The sequence below is a fragment of the Coturnix japonica genome, chromosome 10 (genome assembly GCF_054131305.1).
Source record: "Coturnix japonica strain WE chromosome 10, WE-NBRP24, whole genome shotgun sequence".
In the NCBI taxonomy this organism is placed as follows: Eukaryota; Metazoa; Chordata; class Aves; order Galliformes; family Phasianidae; genus Coturnix; species Coturnix japonica.
Genome location: NC_140672.1, coordinates 12,061,245 through 12,077,672, shown reverse-complemented (window position 1 = coordinate 12,077,672; position 16,428 = coordinate 12,061,245). Strand labels below are relative to the sequence as shown.

General features: G+C 41.8%; 2 protein-coding genes across 2 annotated transcripts; both read left to right on the top strand.

Annotated features, from left to right (window-relative positions):
- The first annotated feature begins 1,495 nt into the window (after positions 1-1,495).
- LOC146759362 (obscurin-like protein 1) lies at positions 1,496-2,674 on the top strand. Its single transcript, XM_085510286.1, has 2 exons — positions 1,496-1,763; positions 2,407-2,674. Exons 1-2 carry the CDS (start codon positions 1,514-1,516, stop codon positions 2,550-2,552), a joined length of 396 nt encoding a protein of 131 aa, XP_085366412.1. The 5' UTR covers positions 1,496-1,513; the 3' UTR covers positions 2,553-2,674.
- Positions 2,675-6,318: 3,644 nt separating this feature from the next.
- On the top strand, positions 6,319-12,124 carry LOC146759361 (kinesin-like protein KIF20B). Its single transcript, XM_085510357.1, has 4 exons — positions 6,319-6,511; positions 7,003-7,064; positions 8,084-8,279; positions 10,723-12,124. The coding sequence occupies exons 1-4, from the start codon at positions 6,319-6,321 to the stop codon at positions 11,475-11,477; spliced, it is 1,206 nt and encodes a 401-aa protein (XP_085366483.1). The 3' UTR covers positions 11,478-12,124.
- Positions 12,125-16,428: the final 4,304 nt, after the last annotated feature.

Genomic DNA, 16,428 nt, shown 5'->3' with positions numbered 1-16,428 from the left:
AATTGCAGAGACTGAAACCACGCTGACAGCTGAAGGTAAGAGCAGGGGGAGTGGTCTCTTACATGTCCTATTTCACCTCAGATTTCTCTTCTTGAAGTTGACTTCTGCCGTTCTCTCCTGCTAACTTTATAAATGTATAATCTTCACTGAGAAGATTACACAAAGATTATCTAGTCCAACCATTCTACCACATCCCAGTATGATTTATAGTAACAGTGGTAACAGTTCACCTTGTTTCCCCACAGCCCGCAATGTAGAAGTAACGAAGCACTTGCAGGATGTAGAAATTGAAGAAGAGAGCTCTGCTGTCTTCTCCTGCGAGCTGTCCCATGATGACAAGGACGTGGAATGGTTCCTGAATGGCAACCTCCTTTACACCAACAATTACAATGACATCAAGAACGTTGGCAATTGCTGCAAACTGACAATGAAGCAGGTTAAGCCTGAGGATGCTGGCACAGTGACAGTGAAGTCAGACAAGGTGTCAGAAAGCGCACCTGAAGGTGATAGGTGGGTCTGATCACACCCCTCCTGGATGTAAGAGATGCTAAGGAGCCCCAGTTCATTCTATTGTGCAGCAGTCCTGCTTCTAAAGCTGACCTCTCTGGGGTGACAAGACATCAGGGGCTTTCTTCCAGTGGAAGGTTCCATTGCAGCAGATATCAACGAAGGAGGATGGTTTTGGTGTCCTGCCAAAGCATTCCATTGCTTTTTATCATCATTTTACTTAACACAAGAAGAGTTACAAGAGCAATTTCTTTTACTGCTTCAGTAACATGCAGTGTCAATGCTGTTGTCTCCAAGTATTTATGACTGCAGGGAGAGCTCATTCAGTGTGTGTTTTGCCTCTGGAATGACTAATGACCAGGCTGTGAGTAACCTGATCTAGCTGTGAATGTCCCTGTTTATTGCAGGGGAGCTGGGCTAGATGGCCTTTAAGGGTCTCTTCCAATTCTAAGGATACTGTGATTCTAATCTGATCTCCCCAGCAATTAAGCTCTTTTACTCTATGCACTCCAGAGTTTGAAGGATTTCATTTTTCTCCTTTCTTTTGTATTTGGTGGGTGTTTTTTCCCCATTATAAACATCTGATGTGTGAAATAGAAGATAGATAAAAGGAGTCAATAAAACAGGAAAATCAAAATTGTTCAGCAGCTTATCCTCTTAATCCTGTGGCCTGCTGTATGAGCTCTGCTGTACGTGAGGGCAATGCCAGCTCTCCAGCTTTAGAAGAGCTGCATCCCAATTACTTCATATGATATCAGTCCCACCCACCGGCAATGCAGGCTGTCCCTCCTGTTCCCTGTATTCTCCTCCTGATTAGTTCAGAATACCATAAAGCGCATTCAGTCAACGGACATGAAATCGCTTTAGGTTCTATACTGGTGTCGTCAGTGCTGGTAAAGATTTATTGATCCCTATTTAAAAATCTGAACACAACTGGAAATGTCTCAACTTCTGTATCACATTGTTCTGTTTTGCCTTTTTAATTGCAGAGAACCCTGCTGTCTTCATGAAGTCCTTGGATGATGTTTTTGGTGAGGAGCGGGGTGTGATTAAATTGGAATGCGAAGTCTCTAAAGAGAAGGTCAAACCAGTGTGGAAGAAGGACGGTGTTGTGCTCTCTTCTGGCAACAAGTATGAGCTGGTACAGTCTGGGAAGACCCTATATCCCCTTATCCATGACCTCGAGAAGTCAGATGCAGGTTTCTATACCTGTGATATTGGCACTGATGTTGCCAAGTCAAAGGTCGGCATTCAGGGTAAGTACTGTGGAAAGTAAAGGAGTGCTGAAAGCACATTCAGTGTGGTCACTATGTCTTACACCTATTCCCCCATGAGCCTTAATAGTTTCTACAATAGAAGTGTATTACTGCAATTTAGTGCAGTGATGTCTGGAAAATTCCCATTGCTTTTGATGTAAATGTATCTCATTTTGCCATGAAAATCACCAAACACGTCAAGAATGTCCTGGAAATATTTCCTTTCTAAATTTCCCTAAAACGGAGAAATGGTTTGAACACCAGTAGGGTAGGATGGTAACAAATTAGCTAATAGAAACATTTGATTTCTTGTCATAGGCAAAACCCTTTTTCTCACACAGCATCCTAGAGTTGTCCTCTCTGTTAGGTTGTTCCCTCTGTGGCTCATTGAATCTTCATTCTGCTCCATGGGCTGAGCTGCTCGCCTTGTAGTTCTTCCAGAGCAAAGACAAGAGATTCACGTCTCTTTTTTTTAATAGCTTTCTGGTAATTCTGAGTGGAGAATGTCTTAGAGAATACATCTGTAAGGAATGCAGCCATGTTCTGCAAATCCTGAGTTAAAACACCAGTGCTGCTACTCATGTCAGTCACAAATGCCTTTTCTCCATATAAACCTCATACTAACCTATCTCTTACCTTCCAGAGCTGAATAGTGGCATTACCAAACGGCTGAAAAACACTGAAATCCAGGAGGGAGAAGATTGTACTTTTGAATGCATTCCGTCCCATGAAAGCATTGATGAGTTCAACTGGACACTGAATGGAAGCAGAGTGGAAAGTGGTGGGTGATTTAAAGCTTCTAACGTGAGTCAGAAATAGGCTCTCCTTATCAAAAGTGTGACTCCTACTGACGCTGGGGAAGTCGTTTTTACTGCCCGTGGTCTAACCTCCAAAGCCTCTCTGTCTGTGAAAGGCAATTAGATGGGAGAGATTCTGGGGTCTGATTCCTTCAACTGTCTTCTGATAAGATTGTCGTGAGAGCTAACTCATAATATGGTTAAAGTGAATAGCAACCTTCTACTTGAACCTTGAAGCACTGAGAATTTCTCTTAAAAATAAGTAAAAGGAGGAAACATTTTACACAAATGTGAGAACTACCCAAAGCACTGGGGTAGTGTTGGAAATGGGCATCTCACTACAGCTTGTTCCATTAACAGTAAATCAGGAATGCTCTGTTGAGGGAACTGTGGGAGCAAATATCCTCTAAGTATAAGCTGAAGGGATGGCCTTCACACCATCTAGCTGTACAACAAATTCCTATCTAGAGCATGTGCATCTGAGAGCATCATCCGAGGCTCCCAGTGTGATGAGTGGAGAGAAGAAAGAGGCAGTTTTCAGACATGGTTCATCATCCTCAATGGGGTAGATTTAAGAGAGAATTAATGGTGCCTGGAATTCTATTGTCTGTACTTTGCAGATTACTGCTGGCTGTAGGATGGCGTCTGTTGCAAGTGCCTCTCTAACTTATCTCCAGCATGTAGATGCATGTATTTTGAGAGAGGCATCCTACCCTAAGTGTATGTTACTCAAAAAGCAATGTTTTCTTCCAGGAAAACCTACTGAGGTTTCAAAACAGCTGGAGGATAAGACAGCAGCAGCAGGGCAGGACATCAGCCTGAGCTGTGAGCTGTCAAAACCGGATTTGAACATCAGGTGGTACAAGGATGGCAAAGCAATCAGAAAAAGCCAGCAGTACGACTTGCAGCAGGAGGGAACTGGGGCCATTCTGATCATCCATGACTCTACTGCCAAGGACAGTGGGGAGTACCCCTGTGAGACAGAGGACTCCATAACAAAAGCCAGGGTCACTGTGCAAGGTGAGTTGAAAAGCACACTGGGGATGGCATGTAGAGAAGTCGAGGTAAATATCTGCAGCCTGTGGGTGATGTTTTTCTCTTCTGTTTCCTTGAGCAGGATCAATTCTTAGTTTTCAGAAAATATGATGGATTAAAATCTTTTCCTTAAAATAATCTGGAAACTGAATGATTCTCCAGTGTGATGTGGATCTGGGCAGCCTGGTCTGGTGGTTGGTGACCCCTTGGCAGGGGGTTTGAAACTAGATGATCTTTGAGGTCCTTTTCTACTCAGGCCACTCTATGATTCTGTGATCATTCTATGATTCTATGATCTTGGGTGTTAGTGAGCCACGAAAAGATGGCAATCTGAATTAGTCTATATTGAATATGTGTAATCAAAACTATATGCAGTTTATCAGATGAGATCCTACCAGCGCATGTATAATGGTATTGAACTTTGCAGATATCTACTGGAATTATCAAACCTATGTAAATGGGTGGATTCTGTGGTCTTCTTAGACTCTTTGCATCTCTATGTGATATTCTGAAATGAGGGCAAAGGAGATTCAGGACACCTCTGTATGCTTGGGACTTGTTGGGGTAACAAATCCCTTTGTCCTACACCCTCATCCTTTTTTTTTTCCTTCCAGAAAAACCTAATTACTTTATCAAGGAACTTTCAGATGTGAAAATTAAAGAAAGTGGAAGTGCACTTTTTACATGTCAGAGCGAGAAAGCCGCATCCTTCGTCATATGGAGGAAAGGCATTGCTGAGCTCAGGCCTGGCAGGAAATACAAGAGGGCACAGAAAGGACGAGACCTGCAGCTGTGCATAAAAATTTGGAGAAAAGTGACAGTGACGTGTACACCTGTGACATTGGTGATGCCCAGTCCAGAGCCAAGCTGGTTGTACAAGGTATGTGTGAGAGCCATATGACTGCGCATCCTGTTTCTCCACTACCAAGACATTATCCTGGTAGAATTTGTACATTTATGGCAGGTCTTTGGGGCTGCAGCTGTCTGGCCTGAATAGCAGTTCACAAGCCATGCACAGAGCAAGCTGCTCGGAAAGGGAAAGAACTACCGACTAGAGCAGTGCCATTGAGAACTTTATGTATCATTTAAAAACCAAAAATGCTGATGTACGGTGAGGCTGGTGACCCAGAAATCAGTGTGAACTTTCTATCTCTGACCTTTCTGAGTTAAAAATAGTCCTCCAGAGTTCTAGGCAAAAATTCCCTTATGCTGCATTCTGGGTAGTTGTCACGGTTTAAACAAAAATCTACCTGTGTCCGTGACAGGGGGGCCACAGGCAAGCGAGGTGCTAGAAGGAGCTGAACCTCTGTCCCAACTACTTCAGAAGCAGCCCAAACCCCCTCGTACATGGCTAAGATCTCCTTCTCAGTTGGAGTGTAGCACTCCTCAGACCCTTTATATGCTCGACTCCAAAGTCCCGGGGGTTGGCCTTGGGTTTCTCCTAAAGCTCTTTGCCACAAACTCCAAGTGGGACCTTTCTCTCCAGCAGCAGTGTAGAGGATGTTCTTTACATCCTGTCCCGTCCGTACTGGCCCCAAGGCCACGGCACGGGCTATCTCTTGTTTTCTCTGCTCAAAAGCCTGCTACTGCTCAGGACCCCATGAGAAATTATTCTTCTTCTGTGTTACCTGATAGAGAGGGCTCACTATGTGGCTGTAGTTTGGGACATGCATTCTCCAAAAGCCCACTACTCCCAGAAAAGATTGGGTCTCTGTCTTGTTGGTGGGAGGAGACATAGCAGTGATTTTTTCAATCACATCTGCTGGGATGTGTCGATGCATATCTTGCCATTTTACACCTAAGAACTGGATTTCCTGGGCAGACCCCTTCACCTTGCTGCGCTTAATGGCAAAACCAGCTTGCAAAAGAATTAGGATTATCTGTTTTCTTTTCTTGAAAATCTCTGCTGCTGTATGGCCCCACACGACAATATCATCAATATACTGCAAGTGTTCGGGAGCAGTAAAATTATTCATGCTTTATATGATGTTATGATGTGGAATACTGATAGCAAAATTACAAAATTATTAAACCATGACACCCTGGTATTTTTCTTTTTTTTTTCTTAAATATTTTCCTTTTTTTTTTTCTTAAATATTTTCCTTTTTACTATTTAAATGTTATGGGCTTATTTATCTTATAGAAACACAAGGCTGTTTACAAAGAAGTGCATGCTGTGTTGCTGTATGATGAGCAAGATACATCTATTCTTCATCTAGCAGGAATAGTTGCTGAGCCTGAAGAACAGTTTCAGAAAGCTTTGGGAATTTGGGCATTTTTCTTGTTTCTGCAACACAAAATGAAAATTTATGCTGTATACAAAGAAAAGGGGAGTCCAAACTTGTACGTTAAATTTGAAGGAGATCAATCTGGGGTAATATTTTAAAAAAAAAAAAAAAAAAAAAAAAAGGGAGTGTGGTCATCAAATACTATAAAATATATTAGCTGTTACTAGAATGCCACTTATCTTCCCCCCATATGAATCACTGTCATGTTGTATGTGAATTTGTGAGGTGGGTTTTGAAGCTGAAATTAAAAGCTTCTTGTATGGCTGTCTTCATAGTGGCTATCCAGACTATCTGTAGAAATAACAGCTATTATGTAGTCAGCTATTCACCAGTTTTAACTGATTATAAATTACGTTTCAGGGTGGAGAACATAGCATAGTGCCTGACACCTGTGTTGATCCTGAGGGCATTCTTGATTCTGTGCATTATGATGTCATGGATATTAAAGAGCAAGCTGAGGCAGCACATAGTTCCATTGTATCCCTGGGGGACCCGAAGGAAGATACTGGCTGGTTTGAAAAGCAGCTGGAGAAAACTAACTTTGAACTGATGGAGACCAAAGAAGAGCTAACAGAGAAAAACACCAAACTACTTAAAACTGAAGAAGAGCTGATGCAGAAGAACAAAGGTGAGTTATGCGATGTGAAAGGTAGAAGAAATAGTTCATTAATCTAAAATAGAAATAACCAGTTTGAGTAGGAATTAGAGGAGATGTTCTACCTTTGGAACCATAGCCTGTAGATAAGTGATAGTTTGTTCCTTGTGTATATTCAGGTTCAGCAATTCCACGGGTTTTGGTTATTTCTTTTCTTTTTTTCCCCCTCTCCTTTAAACTGCAACTAGCAGCTTTACGCTTTCGTAAGTATGGGGTTAAATGTCTATATCTTGATTTTTACTTTTATATTGTAATCTCTACTCTTCTTTATGTCTTGTTGATGCAATGTTTTCGTTCCAAGAAATATAGAAAACTTTTGAATCCCTCCCAATAAGTGAAGACCACATGCAAATTAATTAATCTGTTCAAAAGCTACCTAAACATTAGAATATCTGGAAAAATTGATTACTTAATAAACTATCTATTGGCTACTTATGTAATACAACCTTTTCTGTGTGTTACAGACTTTGAAATGCAGGCGATTAAATTGGATGAGTCTGTTGAGCAACTTAAAGAAGCAACTGAGGTAACTTTATCAAGAAGATGTTGTGTAAAATTGTTTTAATACCAACTTGTGGTAGCTTAAAATGCTATGAATGCTCAGGATATCTCCACGTTCTATGCAGTCCATAAAACTTTATCCTGACTAATGTACTGCGAGCTACTGAATATGTGAAGACTAGCTTGATTAAGTATGTGTGCATACCACTTCTGGTGGTTTTTGTTCATTTTTTGATGTTTGGTAGCCTGAAGTAGCTCTGAAAACATTTATAGTTAATTCTGTCACTCAGATCTCTAACCTTGTAAGCTTAGCAACTTGACCCTTCTTAGTCTTTGACTGTCTGCATCACTGCAACTTAGTATTTCCATGGTATTAAAGCTGACTGTGATGAGTAGTCATGTCCTCACCTATTACTTCTTCCAAGAACAAGGCTCCAACTCTATCTGTGAGATTGTGTGGCCTGAACACTTCTGAGGCTTTTCTTTTCATAAGTTACTAAAGATGAATAATCAGTCCTTGGCAGTGCCAGCATGGCTTAACAATCGTCATCTTGTAAGTAAGGAAGCTTCACTTGTGGTCAAGGACACAATCTAAACTATGCGTGACAGAGCTGACTAAGCTTTAAGGTTGGATTATATCTGTCACGATGAAAGTGATTTTAGCAGCTTAGCAGAAGTGTGATGTGATGAACTTGTATGAGAGCTGACCATTTGCTCTTTGACCATGTTTGTAATTTTGTTGACTTCTTGGAAACAGGAAATTCTTTGATAAACTGGTAAACTCTTGATTGTGTGCAAGTCTTTTACTTTGTAACCTGCTAGGCTCTTGCTTTCCCTTGTATACTCTACCGAGTATTGCACTTGTCATTATCTGAAGGTGTACTTGTTCTGTCTGCTATTGAGATTTGTAACTGATGTCTATAGAGTCACCGGGTAAATATTTTAGCTGTATGGTTTTGTGTAAATATTTGCCTACAGAAGATTACTGAGACTTAAGTGCTCCTTTTGTTAAGCTTCAATGTAACTGATCTTATATCAATACAGGAAAAGACTACCTACCATTTAACTACCATTAAAGCAGAACCGGCAGAAGAGAACACTAATAAAGGAACTGAAAGCAGCCAATTTTCAGTGCTTTCAGTTAAAGCACTGAAACAAGAGAAAACTGAGTTGGAAGTGGGAAGAAAGCACAGTACTGACGAGGATAAGCCTACTGTGGAAGAGCCACCTCCAAAGAAAGGTACAGTTTCTTCCATCCTTGAACAGGGTGTCTTCCAAAACAATAAATTGCTTCCTATTCCGGATAGGAAGCAAAAGGCTGTGAAGCGCGTACCTTATGGTATAAGGAGAAAAGCCACTGTGTTAAACTGTAAATAGAAGTAACTGTTATGTAAATATCCCTTTTTCAGAAGGTCCTATGCTGTTCATTTTTGAATGCTTAAGAATAAAAGTTTTTTGCACTATTTTTTTCCTTTTTGCTGCTTTTTCCTCATCTGTTGATGCACTTGCAGATTTGGTAATAGTTTTAAAGCAGTTTCTTTAGGATTGTTTCAACTGCTGTTGCTGATCTTCTGAGTAGCATCAGCTGCTCAAGTGCTTTTTTTTGTTTGTTTGTTTTGTTTTTCCTGAAGCAACTATCAAAATTGTTGACGACCTGCTAATTGCTCGCTCATGGGCAATATTTGAGCAAAATGGTTTGGATAAGCTCTGATGCATTTAACTTCACTTCTGGGCACAGCTGAGCATCAGTGTTCCTAGAATTACGGAAGGCATATACAATGTAGAAGGGAAAATCTAAAACTTAGCTGTATTCCCTTCCTTTCTTGTATTCCTCTTGCAAAATATGTGCAAGGGAGAAAGTCAAGGCCTTCTTTGGATGAGATGCTGTTCTTGGATGATTTGTCCCTGCTGCCTTTATTTGGCATAAATATTGAATCCTAATGTGACCACTGAATGGCATCACATATAAGCATCTTACCAGAGACTGAGGGAGGGATGTGGACTCCTCCATACTCCAAATAGTAGTGGGTTTGTTCTAATCATATGACCAAAGCTCTCATTTAAAAATTAATGACAGCAATGCTCCACATAGGAATTAAAATGGGTAGCTGATAGTCACAGTGTCAGCATGAAGTTTTCTGTTAAGAAGTACTGAGTATTCAATCATGTTAAAATTTTCTTCTATTTGTGAGTATTAATAGCGTCCAATTTCAAAAACCGCTTAATATATATTCTTTAGCTATGTTAAATATACACAGTAGAACAATGAGCACAGGTATGTTGTGCTGGTTCTTTTGTAGAATTAGTTATATAAGTAGCACGAGCAAAAGTGTTTTAGGAGATGCTAGGTTATCTCAGCTTAAAGTTCAGGGTATTTACACCATTCTCTGAGCTTTTAGGTCTTGTTTCCTATGCTCTGTAATAATGCTTTTTCCCTACTTCCTGTGTAAGGAGCTTCTAGACTGAACATTACACATCTTCTCCCTAGTCTTATTTATCTTGCTTTAGTGCTTGCTTGTTGTTTTCAGCATAAAGTGTTTAGATTACTTATAAATCATATTCCCCTCACTAGTGTTGCTGGGAGCAGCAGTCAAAACCCAAAACCTGGTTTGGGGTGGAATATGCCACTGCTGTTTCTTCAGTATGACTTTTAAATCAGTTGAGGGCTGTATATAAAACTCCTTAGATGAGTTAAGAGGCTGTTCCCATGCAGTACATGTGAATCTGTATGTAATGCAGGCTGCACGTGGGCGCTATAAAATTCTGCATTTCTGTAGTTGTAGTAATAAAAGGACTGTACAAGAATCACCATGGAATATATTGTTGTGGTGACACAATCCCTAGTAAGTCTTGACTTATATTTATTTTTCTAATACTTAAAGTATGCATATTATGGAATGGACATAACTGGATTCTAAAGCAATGATGAAATACAGCAGAAGTCGCTTTTGATAGAAAGAAAATGCATGTGATTTTAGCTAATTGCTCACCAGTTAAAGAAAAAACAGCCCCAAGCTAATGGAATATTTATGGAAACTTGAATCTGCAAATTTGTACAACTTTATGAGTGAACTTTATATGCAAAAGAGTAAGTGTGGACAGAAGTAGGAATCCTCATATTTTGTTTAGAGATCAACTGAATAAGAGAGACAGATATCAACACTTAAGTGATCAACTTGTCCAGGGTTTTATCTTTCTTTTGAAAGTAAGAGGACTGTGAGTTGGAATGAAATTTCTTAGAGAACTGTTTATCTACCATTTAGATGTAGATGGAGTGATTCCTGGCTGCCTTATAGGGATTGCTGAAGCACGGAAGATAGAAAGAATATAGCTGTGAATTATCTATCTCGTTCCCATGTTTCTTAAATCTAATTAGATTTTCTACTGGTGTGGAGTGGAAGGTTTGAGTAGTGCCATGGTAAAAGTGTTCTTCCAGACTGAAAACCTTTTGCTGTTAATTCTGTATAGAAATCTGAGGCACCTGATTACGTGTCCAGAGGACTTTAATTCCTTCACTAGTATCAAATACTATGTGATGTGAGGGCATGGCTTGCATATTATGACAGTTTTTCACTTAGAAGTTGCTACTTGGTGTTGTGAACTGCTATGTAATAATGATTTTAATCAATCTGAGCTACATTCCTTTTCCCTTTTTTTTGTTTGTTTGTTTGTTTGTTTTACAGTAGTTGTAAATGAGAGAAAGAAAAAGAACACTGTAGAGCAAAAGAAAATTGAACACATGAAGCAAAAGTGCTCCACGTACCGAAAGGAAGTACTAGCACTGAGGGAAAGAACTGAAATCTTGGAACGTCATTTAACTGTGCTTGAAGAACAATGCAGAAGAGAAAAAAATAAAAAAGAAGATTTCAGTAAGCAGGTAACAAGCCTGCGTATTGAGCTTTCTTTTTCTGAAGAAACAGCTGATGCCCTCCGTGAACAAATTCTGCAGGGTCAAGCTGACTATCGGGAAATTGCTTCTGAACTGGATGAACAGAAATCTATAAATATGACACTTGAAAACAAAAATGCCCAACTAACTAACAACATAGAAGTTGCCAAAGAATATATAATTGATAAAGTGTCACAAGTAAAAGAAATGCGGACCAAATTAGATGAATTATACAAATGTCACTTAGAGTTTCACGCCATCGGTACTGACTTTGTCAGTGTAAAGGATTCCTCAGACTGTGAAAAAGATGAGCCAGGGACATCTCAAATTAGTTCTGGATGCATTCAGTCACAGACTTCTTCCATCTCAGATCTTGTGCAGGACCTCTCCTTTAACTATAGTCTTGAAAGGATTTGGGAGGTATGCAGAAGTATTGTTGATGTTTCCTCACAAAAAAGTCAGCACATCAAAGCACTGCTTCAAGACAATGAAAACCTAAAGGCGGGACTGAATAATGCTGAAAATCATAATCGTCATTCAGAGAGTTAGGACGCTCCTTCCTGCTAAACAGAGAAACAGAGAGAGAGGGAAAGCCAATCTGTTAGCTGTTTACGAGCTTCATACACAAAAGAAACAGCACACTAGCTCATGCAAAATGTTAGTCATTAGAAACTGAACAGCACTCCTTGCCCCAGCTTAGCAGTTGTGTGGATTCCCAAACCCACAGCTCCATGGTGCTGTTTGTTCAGACCCAGAGTGTCTACAGGTAGAGCCAACCATCTGCCTAGAAAGTCAAAGGGGGTCAAGTGACCAGGACAGGCACAACTGACATCAGCACCCCCATGCAGTGTTTGAAGGAAAAGCAAAAGTGCAAAGAAACCGAGCAAATTCAAACCAATGTGTCCTTTGAGAAATGGGTGCACCGTGGGAAAACGCCACAGCAGACAATCCCACAACAAAATGGGCATCATTGAACGAAGAAAGAGGCTGAAGTGAGTCACCTACACGCCACTTCTGCACATTCCACCCCAAACCTGGTTTGCACCAACAGCAGAAATCAGTGGGTTTTGGATCACTTCTAATACTAAGCAAGAGAAGTAATACTTGCATTCTGTGATTCCTCCTCCATATCCAACTACAGTCTTCTCAAAATTCAGAATTTATACAAACTTATAAATAAATGCATCACTCATAAAGCCAGATGTCTGTATTACTTTTTCTTTATCACTCTCCTTTCTGGCAAGTGCAGGTGACCAGCAAGCTGTGGATTTGATTCTCAATATGGAAGCTGGCACAGATTTGGGGACCAAGTTCCAGTGGGAGAAAATGTAGAGCAAGCAGTGGAGGTGGAAACTCAAAAAAGAAAGTAGCTTGTCAGCATGAACACTCCAGAAACAGGGCAGCAGTCAACACCTCCTTGCAAGACACCGATCTGCTTCCCTGCTCCATCAGGCTCCATGCCAGCCCAGTACAGCACTGCTCCTGGACACAGCAATCATTTCACCAAGACTCAGCTCAGCTACCACCATCACACAGTGGGACCGGCAGCCTCCAGCAGTCCCTTCAACCCAACCTGTTCTGTGATCCTGTGATCTGTGACCACGGGTGAAAAACAACTGCAGCTGCATCTGAGGCTGCCCCAGGACTGACTCAAACACACTGACATGGCAGGGGCAGAAAAGAGTTCATTTACAAAGTGAAAGCAAAATGTCTAACGGAAGAGACCAATGCTCAGCCTTTCCATTCTGAGCACTGTCCAGCTGACACGGTGCACTGCACCGCTGTGCCAGCATGGCTCCTGCTTGGAATGGCTGCTTTCTGTGCCCCATCAAGGAAAAACTGCAGGAAAGATAACTTCAGTTTCACAGTCCTGATGTTGGTGTTACCAGTCCCCAGAGTAGTTCAGAATATCCTCAGGGTTTCTATAAATTTTCAGTGCTGACTACAGCCCTTTGGAGTGACTTTCATACACCCACGTCCTTCTGGTCCAGGGGGACTCTGAGCACTTGGTTAGTTCCACCTCATGTTGTGAGGAAAACAGCAAAAGCCTCTATAAGGGCTTGCAGTAGCCAAAACCTGGATCAGAATGCTCCTCCTGTAAGACCTTAAAGCTTAGAAAATGTAACAGAACTACTAGGTTTGCCATCATTGCAAGGTGGCAACAGCCCTCTTTGTAGGCTGAGGGTGCAGAACTCACTGCCTCAGCCAAAGTCAGATGTGCATTCTGACAGTTACTGGTGACACGCATTTCCTGCCCTGCTTAGAAAAGAGGTGTATTTTGTGCTCATGTAGGAAGTGCTCAAGGAACGTGTAGATGCGGTAGGCAGGGCATGGTTTAGAAGGGAAATATTGGTGGTAGGTGGACACTTGGATCATTGGGGATCTTTTCCAACCTTGGTGATTTGATGATTCTAATTTAAAGGAGAAAAGACAACTTTTTAAAGTAATCTGGAAGGTGAAGTGCAAATGTCCAATCACACAGGGATGATCCTGGTTTGGAATCCAGCCTCTGCCCCTTCTGCTTTGGGTGCATGAGCTCCTTCCTGATGTAGCAGCTTGCTGGCTCCCTCTGCACCAGCCAAGGGAAGTGTGCCATGTGAGTGAATCTAATGCAGATGTCAGTACACAAAGAGGGCAAATAGGCCAGCACAGAACCTTTCAGCATCACACCACGACCACCCAACAGCAACCTCCAGAACTATGATTAACAAATAGCAGTAGGATTTACCTTTTCCTCCATGACTGGCGATGACTGCAGCGACAAACGTAACAGCCAAAACAGAGCAGCAATTGCACAAAAAGCAAGACAAAAAAAAAAACAACAAAAAAACACAACAACAACTATTAGAGAATGAAGGTCATGCAAACATGCAGCCCTATCAGAGACAGCGAATGCATGCACTTTTATTCATACTACTTGGAGGTGTGCACTGTACCCATTCCCCTCCTCAGATGGCAGCAGACACACACACCCCTCAGCAGTTCTTGCACCATCTTCTCTCAAGTGACAAGGAAGCACCCTTGGTGCATTTACAGCCTTATGCAAATATGTATTTACACAGTCTACCATATAAAACACACCCAAGCACATCCACAGGTGAAGGTAACCAAATGCACTCACAAACATGTAGGAAGACATTGAGAGATTACACCCATATCCCCCCCAAAACACATCAGTGTACCAACTCACAAGTGCTGGTGTTCACCCACACGCAGCTGTGCAGACACAGGACCACACAACCCTCAAAGGCACAAACATACACAAATACAGCACACATGAACAGCCCAAAGCTTGAAATGAAGGAAAACGACCCACTTCCCAGCTGCTGTTCCTACAGATTCAGATGGAGGCCTGGCAAGGGCTGTGACAGACACAGAGAGCTGCTCTTTCTTCCCATTCTTCCAGGAACTAGCAACACGTTACATGGAATAGCATCCCTCCAACATAGAGGCAATCCTCAGTGCAAGGTTTGTCCTTCATACCAGAGAACGGGGTGTGGGGGGGCAACCAGCCTAACACACTCCAACCATTACAGCTGTGATCAGGATTGGTTTGGGGCAGAGGAAAACAGAAACAACCTATTGAGGGAGCTGTCAGGAACACACACTCTCACAATCCTAACAACCTACTGGTTCTTTTCACCCCATATCTTCTCTTTCCATACCCATCATGCCTGCCTCCATTCACCTACAGAGGCCACCATCCAGCTTCTGCTCTTCTTTCCTTGTATAGATTTCTATATTTTTCCACTGGTCTGCTAGAAAAGCGTTACCTTCAGATGGGAAAGGGTTACACTGTATTCTGTAATCAGTTTTATTTTTCTAAGCCACTCTCTGACATGACACCAATTTACTGCTCTGCAGAAAACACAGCACTGAGAACTTACTATATGGAAAGAACTCAGCCAGATCAGAATGTTCCTATTCCAGTTCCTTTTAGATCCGCTACAGATTTGTGCTGTCCTTCAGAGTTTGTGCAGGAGAAAGCCTAGATAAGTCTCTCTGCCTCTGGAGTTTAGGGTATAACTGCTTCAAACTGCTATATTGCTGCCCCTGAAACACTGCTGGATATTCTCCATGGCAGGAGAGCTGAGCTGCTCTCTGCAGAACAAAAGAAACAGGACCACACACTGACACTTGGCTTCCTGCAATGCTGCACCCTGCCAGCTCAGCAATTCCCAGCTCCCCCTGTTCCCAGCTGAGACATGGAGATGGCAACAAGACAGAAACGCACACATCAGCACAGCTGTTCTTCCTACAAACATTCATACCTTTCAGGTAGGTGGGAGAGGTGAGTTGGACTGAACAAAGACCTAATCCACCCTGTTTCTCCTTCACCATGGGTGTGCCTAAGAGCTTGTACAGAGACATCTGACAGCAGAGGCACACAGCCCAGCAGAAGTCTCAAACATGGATGTTCTGCAGTTACAGAGCCCATTTTCCTTCAGCATCCTCCCTTCCTTCTAACACAATGTTACGTTACCAACAGCTGTGAACAAAACTCCCGTTCCCCCCAGCAGCCCTGTGTGCACACCAGTAAGGCACCAGCACAGAACCAGAGGCTGACCCCCAAACCTTCCCCTCACAGCACGATGCTCGGGCAGGAGGCCAAGCACTGGCTGGGGAAGGAACATCACGTCTGCAAGGAATCGGGGAGCAGTTTGTGTCTCTCTTGCTCTCTCCTCTGCTGTTTTACAATACACAACCAAAACCTTGATGATCTGAATTCCTTCCCAGGCACTCCAACCCAGCAAAAGGAAGCCACAGCTTCCAGAGAGCTTATATTGTTTATTTCAAGACCTGACACTTCCTTCCACTTTCTTTATCCCAAACCTAATGGACACACTAGTATTTAAATGTTACGGATCTAAACAGAAGGTACTAAAATAACCTTATGTTTAGAAAATAGGAAGAATATTTCTTCTTTTCTTCATTTGAAATTATCTTTTTATAAGTGGTTTTAATAGAGTGGTTTTATATACTGCACTTCATTTCCTGCTACTGCCATTCCTTTAAACAGAGGCTGGCTCTGATCACTTTGTTGCTATGAAAACAGAGGGGAAAAAAACAAAGCACTTTCATGGGCATAAGTAGATCTATTGAGTGACTGACTCAGATAAATCTTCCCTTAAGAAACTGGGGAAGAAGTTACATAAAGGCTAATGCGTTTAACTACTCCAGTTTCGCTGGCTATCACACATGCACACAGACACACACAAATGAACACTCTCTTCCATCCCCATCCATTTTATGGATCAGTCTTTTACATGATACCTGAGAACACCAACGTTGCTTTCCAGAAGACGTCCATCTGCAGCAGCACAATGAAGTCTAAGCTTTGTAACAGAACACAAAAAACTCCTCTCTGTCAAACCTTAGAGAACTTATCCACAACTCACCCTCAACCCATTACAAAAAGCTTCAGGTACAATCCATGCCCACAGGGAAAGATCCTTTGGTTTCTTTCTCTTGCAAATATGCACTCATTTGATAAGTTCCT

Coding starts and splice junctions, on each gene's coding strand:
- LOC146759362 (XM_085510286.1), top strand. CDS start 1,514: ATGAAGTCCTTGGATGATGTTTTTGGTGAGGAGCGGGGTGTGATTAAA. Junction 1,764..2,406: donor GTCAAAGGTCGGCATTCAGG/GTAAGTACTGTG, acceptor CTTACCTTCCAG/AGCTGAATAGTGGCATTACC.
- LOC146759361 (XM_085510357.1), top strand. CDS start 6,319: ATGGATATTAAAGAGCAAGCTGAGGCAGCACATAGTTCCATTGTATCC. Junction 6,512..7,002: donor GCTGATGCAGAAGAACAAAG/GTGAGTTATGCG, acceptor TGTGTGTTACAG/ACTTTGAAATGCAGGCGATT. Junction 8,280..10,722: donor AGAGCCACCTCCAAAGAAAG/GTACAGTTTCTT, acceptor TTTGTTTTACAG/TAGTTGTAAATGAGAGAAAG.